The sequence below is a fragment of the Salmo salar genome, chromosome ssa07, assembly GCF_905237065.1.
Source record: "Salmo salar chromosome ssa07, Ssal_v3.1, whole genome shotgun sequence".
In the NCBI taxonomy this organism is placed as follows: Eukaryota; Metazoa; Chordata; class Actinopteri; order Salmoniformes; family Salmonidae; genus Salmo; species Salmo salar.
In genome coordinates, this window is record NC_059448.1 from 54,116,184 (window position 1) to 54,131,034 (window position 14,851).

General features: G+C 45.5%; 1 protein-coding gene across 2 annotated transcripts in view; it reads right to left on the reverse strand.

Annotated features, from left to right (window-relative positions):
• LOC106609608 (exocyst complex component 4) overlaps window positions 1-14,851 on the reverse strand; it is a 284,451-nt gene that overhangs the window by 183,355 nt on the left and 86,245 nt on the right. For both annotated transcript variants that reach the window (XM_045722267.1, XM_045722266.1), the window contains exons 8-9: window positions 11,530-11,675; window positions 8,027-8,115 (exon numbers count right to left, since the gene is read on the reverse strand). In XM_045722267.1, coding sequence (XP_045578223.1) covers window positions 8,027-8,115; window positions 11,530-11,675 — 235 coding nt within the window. The remainder of the gene's footprint in view (window positions 1-8,026; window positions 8,116-11,529; window positions 11,676-14,851) is intronic.

Here is a 14,851-nt window from a genome sequence, read left to right on the forward strand (position 1 = left end):
AGCTATAAGGAGACATCAGCTGATAGACAGACTTGACAGGCACGGTGCTCTAGAGCTATAAGGAGACATCAGCTGATAGACAGACTTGACAGGCACGGTGCTCTAGAGCTATAAGGAGATATCAGCTGATAGACAGACTTGACAGGCACGGTACTCTAGAGCTATAAGGAGACATCAGCTGATAGACAGACTTGACAGGCACGGTGCTCTAGAGCTATAAGGAGACATCTGCTGGGCTGATAGACTTGATCCTCTCTCAATCAGCAGAAGACGTGAGACACATTTGACAGCACCAAAACTTCTTTCATGTTCTAGTTTCGAACAAGTACAGAAGTTTAGGTATACCGTGCAACACCCTCCCGTCTGTCCTTAGATAATTTGTCAGGCACACAATCACGAAGGACAGAGCCACGCTATCGTACATTCAGACCATGTGGATCAATCAACGCCTTAGTAAGGTCAAATGAAGAGAAAGAAGAATTAACGAGAGAGAGAGAGAGAGAGAGAGATCAGCAGACTGAACGAGAGAGAGGGTGAGCATGTACCTAACACCTTCCCTCAATTTAATCCTCTAATAATTATTGACTTTTCTCCCGGGGAAGTTCAATTCCATTTCAGGTTCCATTTAGGAATATGATAAATCATAATTGGAAGGTCGGCGGAAGTCAAGAATCGATCGCTCAAATCAGAGTCAATGGCGTGGTTCCCCTTGAACACAGGGCACTGGAGGAGTACAGAGTAGATGACTGATCTTTATATTAAAAGATAACAGCTAGATTGAGGGGATTATCACCTTTTCATTTGTGATCTGGGAACATGAGGGTATGAAGAGGATGTATTATCCCGAAATCCTGATTGGAGGATTCTGGATTTCCTGCTTATTCCCTCCTGATTCCGGAAATCCTCCAACTGGGATTTCTAGAAAACCAGGAAACGTATTGAAAGTTCACAAAATGTTGCAAGCCTGTGTGTGATTGAGCTATAAGGTATTGGTTCTCTAGAAGCTGTTGGAGAGATATTATCAGACTAAGATGAGAGGTGTTCTTTGCTATGGACCATTACAGAACAGTCAGAACGGGGCTACTCCTCATTGTCTGCCACCGCCCTCTTCCTCACCCCTCGTCCCGACAGGCCTGGCATAAGAGACACACAGGAGCATCAATCGGTGCAGCTGCATGGAGCTTATGCAGTACACAGATACTATGTATGCATATCTGCCTGTGTAACACACACACACACACACACACACAAATGCATTAGTGCAACCCCCCACCCCCCATACCCCTCACTGTGCGCCTCTCCACTCCTTGTCCACAGGGTAGCACGCTATTACGCAGACACAAGACCACTAATACACAGATTGCCTTTTCTCCTCTAGATAGACAGATACACACATGCAGGCAGACATACTGTAGAAGGACACACACACACACACAATAGGAATTAAGGGAGAAAGAAACTCATTTTGTAACTCAATTCAAGGTGGACTACTGTGGAGATTCAAGTATTTTGTTGTGACAACAAGCCATTTTGAAATTCAAAAAGGGAAATATGGCAGATAGGGGGATAGAAACGAGTGAAACAGAGTTGCGGGTCTATTATGACCGTGTCTGGGTGGGAGGGGAGGTCATACGAGGCAGGAGCGGAGGCTGATAGACAAACCTCTGTGTTTGGATCATGGTGTAGTTGTCATTTCAACACTGCCTGCCCTGGGGTAAGGTAATACAGCTCTGTTCTGTTGTTGCGCTAACAAAAACAACTCAAAAAGGTGTACTCTAAAAAAACTTGGTTATTGAGAAATATCTTGGAAATGGCAATGATGACCACCCCGCTCACTCTCTCCCAACCGGCACTTTGGAGGAGAAAATAAAAACAGGAAAGGATAAAGCAATTGCCTGCATTCAGGGCCATGATAACAAATCTGTATATTGGAAGTGGTTTCCCTGTTTCCATCATTTATTCATGGAGTCGGGAGTGGATGGAATGGAAGGCCAAAGTCTCTGTACTATGATTCTGGACTAGAAAGAGAGAGCCTCCCTATATTATGATTCTAGACTAGAAAGAGAGCCTCTCTATATTATGATTCTAGACTAGAAAGAGAGAGCCTCTCTATATTATGATTCTAGACTAGAAAGAGAGCCTCTCTATATTATGATTCTAGACTAGAAAGAGAGAGCCTCTCTATATTATGATTCTAGACTAGAAAGAGAGAGCCTCTCTATATTATGATTCTGGACTAGAAAGAGAGAGCCTCTCTATATTATGATTCTAGACTAGAAAGAGAGAGCCTCTCTATATTATGATTCTAGACTAGAAAGAGAGAGCCTCTCTATATTATGATTCTGGACTAGAAAGAGAGAGCCTCTCTATATTATGATTCTGGACTAGAAAGAGAGAGCCTCTCTATATTATGATTCTGGACTAGAAAGAGAGAGCCTCCCTATATTATGATTCTAGACTAGAAAGAGAGAGCCTCTCTATATTATGATTCTGGACGAGAAAGAGAGAACCTCTCTATATTATGATTCGAGACCAGAAAGAGAGAGCCTCTCTGTTCAAAGAGCTAGCTAGAGGGAGATTAAACATACAGGGACATGTCTCCTGCCTTCCCTGTCTCTCACACACACACCCCTATACAAACCCACACCCACCCAGCTGTGGGTCCATATGTAGCTATAATGAAGCCTTTAGATGAAGCTGTGGATTAATGGAAGCATACGCGGTGTGCTTCACTGGAGAGACGATGTAATTAAGCTTCCTAAGCTCTGGGCATGTGTTTGTAATGAGGGAGACGGAAGGGCCCCTTCTCTCACACACACACACACACACACACACACACACACACACACACACACACACACACACACACACACACACACACACACACACACACACACACACACACACACACACACACACACACACACACACACACACACACACACACACCTGAGAGATACTGTTTGTTAAGGATTTGTAACAGAATGTACCATCTCCCTCAGGTAAAGAGACAAAGAACAAACAGTCCACCATCCACAGCTAGTAGTACTACACTCCTGTCACTGTTGAGAAGTACAGCCCTTATTTATCATGGGAAACACAGCTAGTAGTACTACACTCCTGTCACTGTTGAGAAGTACAGCCCTTATTTATCATGGGAAACACAGCTAGTAGTACTACACTCCTGTCACTGTTGAGAAGTACAGCCCTTATTTATCATGGGAAACACAGCTAGTAGTACTACACTCCTGTCACTGCAGAGAAGTACAGCCCTTATTTATCATGGGAAACACAGCTAGTAGTACTACACTCCTGTCACTGCAGAGAAGTACAGCCCTTATTTATCATGGGAAACACAGCTAGTAGTACTACACTCCTGTCACTGCAGAGAAGTACAGCCCTTATTTATCATGGGAAACACAGCTAGTAGTACTACACTCCTGTCACTGCAGAGAAGTACAGCCCTTATTTATCATGGGAAACACAGCTAGTAGTACTACACTCCTGTCACTGCAGAGAAGTACAGCCCTTATTTATCATGGGAAACACAGCTAGTAGTACTACACTCCTGTCACTGCAGAGAAGTACAGCCCTTATTTATCATGGGAAACACAGCTAGTAGTACTACACTCCTGTCACTGCAGAGAAGTACAGCCCTTATTTATCATGGGAAACACAGTGCCCTTTAATTACATTAGATTGCACCGTTGACACTAGGCAGGATGGGGCGATGCTGCTTACGCCATCAGCATGACACAACAGGACTCGTCAGACCAGGCAATGTTTTGCCACTCCTCAGTTGTTCAGTGTTGGTGATGGCGTGCCCACTGGAGATGATTCTTCTTGTTTCTAGCTGATATGAGTGGAACCTGGTGTGGTCGTCTGCTGCAAATAACCCATCTGTGACAAGGACCGACAAGATGCTATTCTGCACACCTTTTGTTATGTGTCGTTATTTGCCTGTTTGTGGCCCGCCTGTTTGCTTGAGCGAAACTTGCCATTCTCCTTCCACCTCTCATCAATTAACTGTTTTTTCCCACAGGACTGCGGCTGACTAGATGATTATTGTTTGTTACACCAATCTCAGTAAACCCTAGACACTGTCGTGTGTGAAAAGTCCAGGATGCCGGCCGCATCGACGATCATACCACGCTTTAAGTCGCTTAGGTCACTCGTTTTGCCCATTCTAATGTTCAATCGTACAGTAACTGAATGCCTCGATGCCTGCCTGTCTGCTTTATATACAGTTGAAGTCAGAAGTTTACATACACCTTAGCCAATTACATTTAAACTCAGTTTTCACAATTCCTGACATTTAATCCTAGTAAAAATTCCCTGTCTTAGGTCAGTTAGGATCACCACTTTATTTTAAGAATGTGAAATGTCAGAATATTAGTAGAGAGAATGATTTATTTCAGCTTTTCTTTCATCACATTCCCAGTGGGTAAGAAGTTTACATACACTCAATTAGTATTTGGTAGCATTGCCTTCAAATTGTTTACCTTGGGTCAAACATTTTGGGTAGCCTTCCACAAGCTTCCCACAATAAGTTGGGTGAATTTTGGCGCATTCCTCCTGACAGAGCTGGTGTAATTAAGTCAGGTTTGTAGGCCTCCTTGCTCGTACACGCTTTTTCAGTTCTGCCCACAAATTTTCTATGGGATTGAGGTCAGGGGCTTTGTGATGGCCACTCCAATACCTTGACTTTGTTGTCCTTAAGCCATTTTGCCACAACTTTGGAAGTATGCTTGGGGTCATTGTCCATTTGGAAGACCCATTTGCGACCAAGCTTTAACTTCCTGACTGATGTCTTGAGATGTTGCTTCAATATATCCACATAATTTTCCATCCTCATGATGCCATCTATTTTGTGAAGTGCACCAGTCCCTCCTGCAGCAAACCGCCCCCACAACATGATGTTGCCACCCCCGTGCTTCACGGTTGGGATGGTGTTCTTCGGCTTGCAAGCATCCCCCTTTTTCCTCCAAACATAACGATGGTCATTATGGCCAAAAGGTTCTATTTTTGTTTCATCAGACCAGAGGACATTTCTCCAAAAAGTACAATCTTTGTCCCCATGTGCAGTTGCAAACCATAGTCTGGCTTTTTTATGGAGGTTTTGGAGCAGTGGCTTTTACCTTGCTGAGCGGCCTTTCAGGTTATGTCGATATAGGACTCGTTTTACTGTGGGTATAGATACTTTTGTACCGGTTTCCTCCAGCATCTTCACAAGGGCCTTTGCTGTTGTTCTGGGATTGATTTGCACTTTTCGCACCAAATTACGTTAATCTCTAGGAGACAGAACGTGTCTCATGCCTGAGCGGTATGACAGCTGCGTGGTCCCATGGTGTTTATACCTGCGTACTATTGTTTGTACAGATGAATGTGGTACCTTCATGCATTTGGAAATTGCTCCCAAGGATGAACCAGACTTGTGGAGGTCTACAATTTCTTTTCTGAGGTCTTGCCTGATTTCTTTTGATTTTCCCATGATGTCAAGCAAAGATGCACTAAGTTTGAAGGTACGCCTTGAAATACATCCACAGGTACACCTCCAATTGACTCAAATGATGTCAATTAGCCAATCAGAAGCTTCTAAAGCCATGACATCATTTTCTGGAATTTTCCAAGCTGTTTAAAAGGCACAGTCAACTTAGTGTATGTATACTACTGACCCACTGGAAATGTGATACCATGAATTATAAGTGAAATAATCTGTCTGTAAAAAATTGTTGGAAAAATTACTTGTGTCATGCACAAAGTAGATGTCCTAACCGACTTGCCAAAACTATAGTTTTTAACATGAAATTCGTGGAGTGGTTGAAAAATGAGTTTAAATGACTCCAACCTAACAGGCTGACTACACCGCTCGCGTCGCGTGCATTGCAAAATACATTTTGATATCTATATTATTCAATAATTGCACCCACACTGCTCGCGTGCGCCAACGAATGTCTGTGTTGCCAAGGGCTAAAATAGAAGTCAGTTCTATTTCTGACGCAGATCGCGCTGCAAGTCCTGCCTCTCCCATCTCCTCATTGGTTTATAGAAGCAGGTACCCACGTGCCATCTCCTCATTGGTTATACCCACGTGGGTGACTAAAGACGAACGAGGTCAGTGGCGGTAATGCACCTAATTCATGAAAGTTGCCAACCGCAATATAAAGTCAAGAGAAGAAAAGGCCTGGAAGGATGAGAGATGACTAGAAACGATTCAGTTGACCATTTTATGTGTGGATTAATTGGTGGAGTAGAGGACTTTGTGCATTTCAGGTAAAATAACAACTCAATGTTTATATCCCAGGACAAATTAGCTAGCAACAGCAAGCTAGCTGAATAGGACAAATTAGCTAGCAAGTGCAAGCTAGCTAGCTAAATTGCCATACATGTTTAATGCTTTTCGACCTGTCCCCAAATTAATATAATAATTGGTTCAGAGTTTGTTTTGATATTTTAACCTGCATGTCGTGATCGCGTTTGGTGTGGGGGGACAAAATACTTTCATGCACGTTGGTGCACGCGCACAGCCGGTTTGGGTTCCGTGTAAGTGTATTCAAACTTCCGACTTCAACTGTAGCAATCCACGGCCACGTGTCTGTAGGAGCAAACCATTTTCGTGAACGGGGTGGTGTACCTAATAAACTGTGTAGATTTTGTTAGATTTGATTATTGGAGCTCTAAACATCACACTCCAACCAACTGAGCCAGCTGCACTATAAAACTGGCATCAGCCAAGAGAGAAAGTGTACTGGTGATGGTTGACTGTGTGAATGGATTACTGTATATCGAGGTGAGATCTTATGTCTAGTAGAGAAAAGACTGCTCTCTTTAAGTGTTGGATAATCCCTTGGCCAGGCTAACTCAACATCTCTCAATCTCTCTCTGTTCTACAGTCAGCTTCATTTAAAAAAAAGAGATTGACCGTTGTCTCAAAGTCGCTATATGTTTTTCTAATTATAATGTATTCCTTCAGAAATCACTGAATGGCTTCTACATACAGTGGTGTGATGATAACAGTGACTTTTCACCCCCCCTCCCATCATCCAAGTCGATTTATTTAACTTTTCTAAATAGAGATTCCTTGAATCTCTCTCTGCCATTCAGGTCCCTAGCAGTCTGCGGAACCCGAGCTAAGCATTGTGACAGCAGAAATGAAAGGCAGCGAAATCTCATCTTCGTTTAACGCTGCCAGGCATTCAACCACCGGCCCAAATATTGTTTAATTATCTTTTTCACATCTGAGCTACCGAGAGGTAAGGACAAAAGTTGGCGGCTATTTGAAGCACATTTTTTTAAGGAAATGTTAATCTGGACTTTTCGAACGGGGCGATCATTTTGTGTATGTAGCCTGTATGCTAGGTTAGCGTTGACTGGCGTTTCCTATCAAAAATTAAATCATACCTCGAGGCCTGCGAGGGAGGGTCGTTGAGATGTTTCACCTGTTTAATGCTAAACAGTTGACACTTAGCATTGCTGTGACTCACCTTAAAGTTTGCTCGAAATGCAATCATGGAAATTGTGACATAGAATTATTTTCAGATCCTGCATAAATCGTTGTATCTCGGAACCCCTCCTTTCGACGACCTCTCTCTCTCTCTTCCACCATGCCTCTCACTTCCATTTTACACACAGGCAATGTCTCGGAGGAACGGGGTTTGAAAAAAACCGATGAAACAAGCAGGCAAACAGTGCTGTCAGGCGCCGCTGATTGAAACCACAAGGTCATCGCAGAGCGAGGGAGCAAGGGGAGAGAAACCAGACAGAAGAAAAGCTGTGGAACAGTGAGACTCTCCAGGGACTCACTCTCCAATCTCCCCCTCGCTGTCTGTCTGTCTATGTGTGTGTGTGTGTGTGTGTGTTTGTGTGTGTGTGCGTGTGCGTGTGTACCTGGCCAGCGCAGGACTCTGTTATAGTGTTGGGCTTGAGGTGCAACACGGGGCGCTCTTTGTTTTGGCACCTCCCTTGTTCTACTCCTTCCCAGCTCTGTACCTCTCCACACCCCTCCCTCCCTCCTGCCCTCCCTTACCTTGTAGTTCTCCACTCTTGCTGTACAGCTCTCTCCTCTGTTCCCTCAGGTAGGCACTCATGCTGATGGCGTGAGACGACGACTCAAACCTGGAAGAGAGAAACACACTTTCACTCTAGCCTGGTCCCAGATGTGTTTGTGCCGTTACTCTAGCCTGGTCCCAGATGTGTTTGTGCCGTTACTCTAGCCTGGTCCTAGATGTGTTTGTGCCATCACTCTAGCCTGGTCCTAGATGTGTTTGTGCCGTTACTCTAGCCTGGTCCTAGATGTGTTTGTGCCATCACTCTAGCCTGGTCCTAGATGTGTTTGTGCCGTTACTCTAGCCTGGTCCTAGATGTGTTTGTGCCATCACTCTAGCCTGGTCCCAGATGTGTTTCTGCCGTTACTCTAGCCTGGTCCTAGATGTGTTTGTGCCATCACTCTAGCCTGGTCCTAGATGTGTTTGTGCCATCACTCTAGCCTGGTCCTAGATGTGTTTGTGCCGTTACTCTAGCCTGGTCCTAGATGTGTTTGTGCCATCACTCTAGCCTGGTCCTAGATGTGTTTGTGCCATCACTCTAGCCTGGTCCCAGATGTGTTTGTGCCGTTACTCTAGCCTGGTCCTAGATGTGTTTGTGCCGTCACTCTAGCCTGGTCCCAGATGTGTTTGTGCCGTTACTCTAGCCTGGTCCTAGATGTGTTTGTGCCGTTACTCTAGCCTGGTCCTAGATGTGTTTGTGCCGTTACTCTAGCCTGGTCCTAGATGTGTTTGTGCCGTTACTCTAGCCTGGTCCTAGATGTGTTTGTGCCGTCACTCTAGCCTGGTCCTAGATGTGTTTGTGCCGTCACTCTAGCCTGGTCCTAGATGTGTTTGTGCCGTCACTCTAGCCTGGTCCTAGATGTGTTTGTGCCGTCACTCTAGCCTGGTCCTAGATGTGTTTGTGCCGTCACTCTAGCCTGGTCCCAGATGTGTTTCTGCCGTTACTCTAGCCTGGTCCTAGATGTGTTTGTGCCGTCACTCTAGCCTGGTCCTAGATGTGTTTGTGCCATCACTCTAGCCTGGTCCTAGATGTGTTTGTGCCGTTACTCTAGCCTGGTCCCAGATGTGTTTGTGCCGTCACTCTAGCCTGGTCCTAGATGTGTTTGTGCCATTACTCTAGCCTGGTCCTAGATGTGTTTGTGCCGTCACTCTAGCCTGGTCCCAGATGTGTTTGTGCCGTTACTCTAGCCTGGTCCTAGATGTGTTTGTGCCATCACTCTAGCCTGGTCCTAGATGTGTTTGTGCCGTCACTCTAGCCTGGTCCTAGATGTGTTTGTGCCGTTACTCTAGCCTGGTCCTAGATGTGTTTGTGCCGTCACTCTAGCCTGGTCCTAGATGTGTTTGTGCCGTTACTCTAGCCTGGTCCTAGATGTGTTTGTGCCATCACTCTAGCCTGGTTCCAGATGCGTTTGTGCCATCACTCTAGCCTGGTCCTAGATGTGTTTATGCCGTTACTCTAGCCTGGTCCTAGATGTGTTTGTGCCGTTACTCTAGCCTGGTCCTAGATGTGTTTGTGCCGTTACTCTAGCCTGGTCCTAGATGTGTTTGTGCCATCACTCTAGCCTGGTTCCAGATGCGTTTGTGCCGTCGTCACTCTAGCCTGGTTCCAGATGCGTTTCTGCTGTCTTGCCAACTCCTATGGTCATTGTCACGCCTTAGCCAAACCGATCAGGGACTAGACTACTTACTGTCACTCCTACTCAGAGACCCAGTCCTTACACTACAGAGGTCAGCAGTTAACACCTAGAGCTACTACTACAGGTCTGCCTTGTGGTTGGGGTACATAACGTAAAGTTGCATGGTTTTGAAATGGTTCCAGTTAGATACTGCAACAGCCTGAATCAGCACACTAACACTATAGACATCCCTACTGCACACTAACACTATAGACATCCCTACTGCACACTAACACTATAGACATCCCTACTGCACACTAACACTATAGACATCCCTACTGCACACTAACACTATAGACATCCCTACTGCACACTAACACTATAGACATCCCTACTGCACACTAACACTAGACATCCCTACTGCACACTAACACTATAGACATCCCTACTGCACACTAACACTATAGACATCCCTACTGCACACTAACACTATAGACATCCCTACTGCACACTAACACTATAGACATCCCTACTGCACACTAACACTATAGACATCCCTACTGCACACTAACACTATAGACATCCCTACTGCACACTAACACTATAGACATCCTTACTGCACACTAACACTATAGACATCCCTACTGTACACTAACACTATAGACATCCTTACTGCACACTAACACTATAGACATCCCTACTGCACACTAACACTATAGACATCCCTACTGCACACTAACACTATAGACATCCTTACTGCACACTAACACTATAGACATCCCTACTGTACACTAACACTATAGACATCCTTACTGCACACTAACACTATAGACATCCCTACTGCACACTAACACTATAGACATCCCTACTGCACACTAACACTATAGACATCCTTACTGCACACTAACACTATAGACATCCCTACTGTACACTAACACTATAGACATCCCTACTGCACACTAATACTATAGACATCCCTACTGTACACTAACACTATAGACATCCTTACTGCACACTAACACTATAGACATCCTTACTGCACACTAACACTATAGACATCCCTACTGCACACTAACACTATAGACATCCCTACTGCACACTAACACTATAGACATCCCTACTGCACACTAACACTATAGACATCCCTACTGCACACTAACACTATAGAAATCCTTACTGCACACTAACACTATAGACATCCCTACTGTACACTAACACTATAGACATCCTTACTGCACACTAACACTATAGACATCCTTACTGCACACTAACACTATAGACATCCCTACTGCACACTAACACTATAGACATCCCTACTGCACACTAACACTATAGACATCCCTACTGCACACTAACACTATAGACATCCCTACTGCACACTAACACTATAGACATCCCTACTGCACACTAACACTATAGACATCCCTACTGCACACTAACACTATAGACATCCCTACTGCACACTAACACTATAGACATCCCTACTGCACACTAACACTATAGACATCCTTACTGCACACTAACACTATAGACATCCCTACTGCACACTAACACTATAGACATCCCTACTGCACACTAACACTATAGACATCCCTACTGCACACTAACACTATAGACATCCCTACTGCACACTAACACTATAGACATCCCTACTGCACACTAATACTATAGACATCCCTACTGCACACTAACCTGGTTCTGTTAGGGTTCTGAAGTGTAGGGGCCATCTTCCCCCTTTCCTTGACTAAAAAAGCACTTTCAAAGGACATTCTCCATCAAGCATGTTTTATAGTACAGGAGTAGGCTTAATCTAGGTCTGGTAAAACTGGCCCTCAATGCTCAAGGTTTTTAGCCTGTCTGTGTCTTACTTGAAGAGGGACTGCTTGGCACGTTGGGGTTTCTTCTTGGCGAAGAAGGCTGCGAACTCGCTGCCAGTGCTGGCGTAGGTGAGCTGGGCAGAGGGCTCGGCAGCACTTTTAGTGTTCTTCACATCCAGGTAGTCCATCAACAGAACCTAGAGAACATTGACATTTTAGTAATTTAGCCAAGACTTGTGTACTTACTTAGATTTAGGAGACACTCTGGGAGCGACTTCCAATAAACGCATTCCACTAAGTTAAGTAAAACAATACATATTACATGTCAATGACAACTCACTGACAGAGGGCTCAAGTTCTTTGTTTTCCAAGTTAGGATTCACCCAACGGAGTGGAGTATAGAGCAACAGTCATCACTGTGAGAGGTGACAATCTAGGCTCATCTACGATCCTCCAAGAACACCACACAACTAACATACATATTATGATGTCAGTTCATGTATGTAATAGCATTATGTCATATAATACATTGAACATAAGGAATTATGTTGTCAGCAGAACAAATAACTGATTATGTCATCGAGGTTAACACAGCAATCCACGAAAGAGTTCCGGCGAGTCATCAAAATATCACATCCCCCATTTCTAAGTCCGTCTGCATATTTAAAACCCACTCCATCCATGTCTCATCAACGATCATAAATACCTTATACAGATGTAACAACAACCCCAGACTGACAGATATTGAAGATGTCGGGTAAGGAAGTTAACTTTGCTCATTGTCTTCCCCCAGTATGTCCCCATCTCTCTCTCTCTCTCCCCGGGACTACATATGTTCTGAATTAGCCTCCCATTCCTAATGGCTTCATCATTTAGCAGGGCAATTTGCCCGTGTCGTTGTAATTCTGACCCGCGTAGCGTCGTGGCGGGGCGGCCCAAAGTGGGGCGAGAGTAATGCTGGAGCAGATGGAAATACAGTCGACCTGTAATGATGTCATTACTGCTGGAGAGAAGACCCCCATCACCACGGAGGGAAGACTTCAGCACACACACTAGTGTGAGCAAACTGGCATGGACACACAGACACACACACGCCGACCCATTACACAGACACACTTTTTCCCTTCTCTCCCCCTCTGGAAGCCATCACTCAGGCCCCCCTGCCACCCCTGCCCTCCAGCGACACCGTGCAAGCCTAGCAGAGAGCGCTAATCCTGTCAGCGTATTAATTACTAATGACCATGTGATCTGCTGATGGAGCGTGGCCCACTACCTAACCCGGGAGACTTAATTAAATGCCGGCGTTAGGCTGATGAAGGGGCTCCGACCCTAATATATTGCATTAGAGGGAGTAAACTTGAAGCAATTAACCACACCAATAGGACAGAAAGACGGACGGACAGAAAGACGGACGGACAGAAAGACGGACGGACAGAAAGACGGACGGACGGGCAGACGGACAGATGAGAGAGGGTATGAACAGGACAGATGAGAGAGGGTATGAACAGGACAGATGAGAGAGGGTATGAACAGGACAGATGAGAGAGGGTATGAACAGGACAGATGAGAGAGGGTATGAACAGGACAGATGAGAGAGGGAGAGGGTATGAACAGGACAGATGAGAGAGGGAGAGGGTATGAACAGAACAGATGAGAGAGGGAGAGGGTATGAACAGAACAGATGAGAGAGGGAGAGGGTATGAACAGAGCAGATGACAGAGGGAGAGGCTATGAACAGGACAGATGAGAGAGGGTATGAACAGGACAGATGAGAGAGGGAGAGGGTATGAACAGGACAGATGAGAGAGGGAGAGGGTATGAACAGGACAGATGAGAGAGGGAGAGGGTATGAACAGGACAGATGAGAGAGGGAGAGGGTATGAACAGGACAGATGAGAGGGAGAGGGTATGAACAGAACAGATGAGAGAGGGAGAGGGTATGAACAGAACAGATGAGAGGGTATGAACCGGACAGATGAGAGAGGGAGAGGGTATGAACAGGACAGATGAGAGAGGGAGAGGGTATGAACAGGACAGATGAGAGAGGGAGAGGGTATTAACAGGACAGATGAGAGAGGGAGAGGGTATGAACAGAACAGATGAGAGAGAGAGGGTATGAACAGGACAGATGAGAGAGGGTATGAACAGGACAGATGAGAGAGGGTATGAACAGAACAGATGAGAGAGGGAGAGGGTATGAACAGGACAGATGAGAGAGGGAGAGGGTATGAACAGAACAGATGAGAGAGAGAGGGTATGAACAGGACAGATGAGAGAGGGTATGAACAGGACAGATGAGAGAGGGAGAGGGTATGAACAGGACAGATGAGAGAGGGAGAGGGTATTAACAGGACAGATGAGAGAGGGAGAGGGTATTAACAGGACAGATGAGAGAGGGAGAGGGTATTAACAGGACAGATGAGAGAGGGAGAGGGTATGAACAGGACAGATGAGAGAGAGAGAGGGTATGAACAGAACAGATGAGAGAGAGAGAGAGAGGGTATGAACAGGACAGATGCGAGAGGGTATGAACAGGACAGATGAGAGAGGGAGAGGGTATGAACAGAACAGATGAGAGAGTGAGAGGGTATGAACAGGACAGATGTGAGAGGGAATGAACAGGACAGATGAGAGAGGGTATGAACAGGACAGATGAGAGAGGGTATGAACAGGACAGATGAGAGAGGGTATGAACAGGACAGATGAGAGAGGGTATGAACAGGACAGATGGGAGAGGGTATGAACAGAACAGATGAGAGAGGGAGAGGGTATGAACAGGACAGATGAGAGAGGGAGAGGGTATGAACAGGACAGATGAGAGAGTGAGAGGGTATGAACAGGACAGATAAGAAGGGGAGAGGGAATGAACAGGACAGATGAGAGAGGGTATGAACAGGACAGATAAGAGAGGGTATGAACAGGACAGATGGGAGAGGGTATGAACAGAACAGATGAGAGAGGGAGAGGGTATGAACAGGACAGATGAGAGAGGGAGAGGGTATGAACAGGACAGATGAGAGAGGGAGAGGGTATGAACAGGACAGATGGGAGAGGGAGAGGGTATGAACCGGACAGATGGGAGAGGGAGAGGGTATGAACAGGACAGATGAGAGAGGGAGAGGGTATGAACAGGACAGATGAGAGAGGGAGAGGGTATGAACAGGACAGATGAGAGAGGGAGAGGGTATGAACAGGACAGATGAGAGAGGGAGAGGGTATGAACAGGACAGATGAGAGAGGGAGAGGGTATGAACAGGACAGATGAGAGAGGGAGAGGGTATGAACAGGACAGATGACAGAGGGGGAATGAGAATAAGCGATATCCCCTGTGAGATAACGTTTGAAAGGAGATCAGATGGTGGTTTCCCCTGAC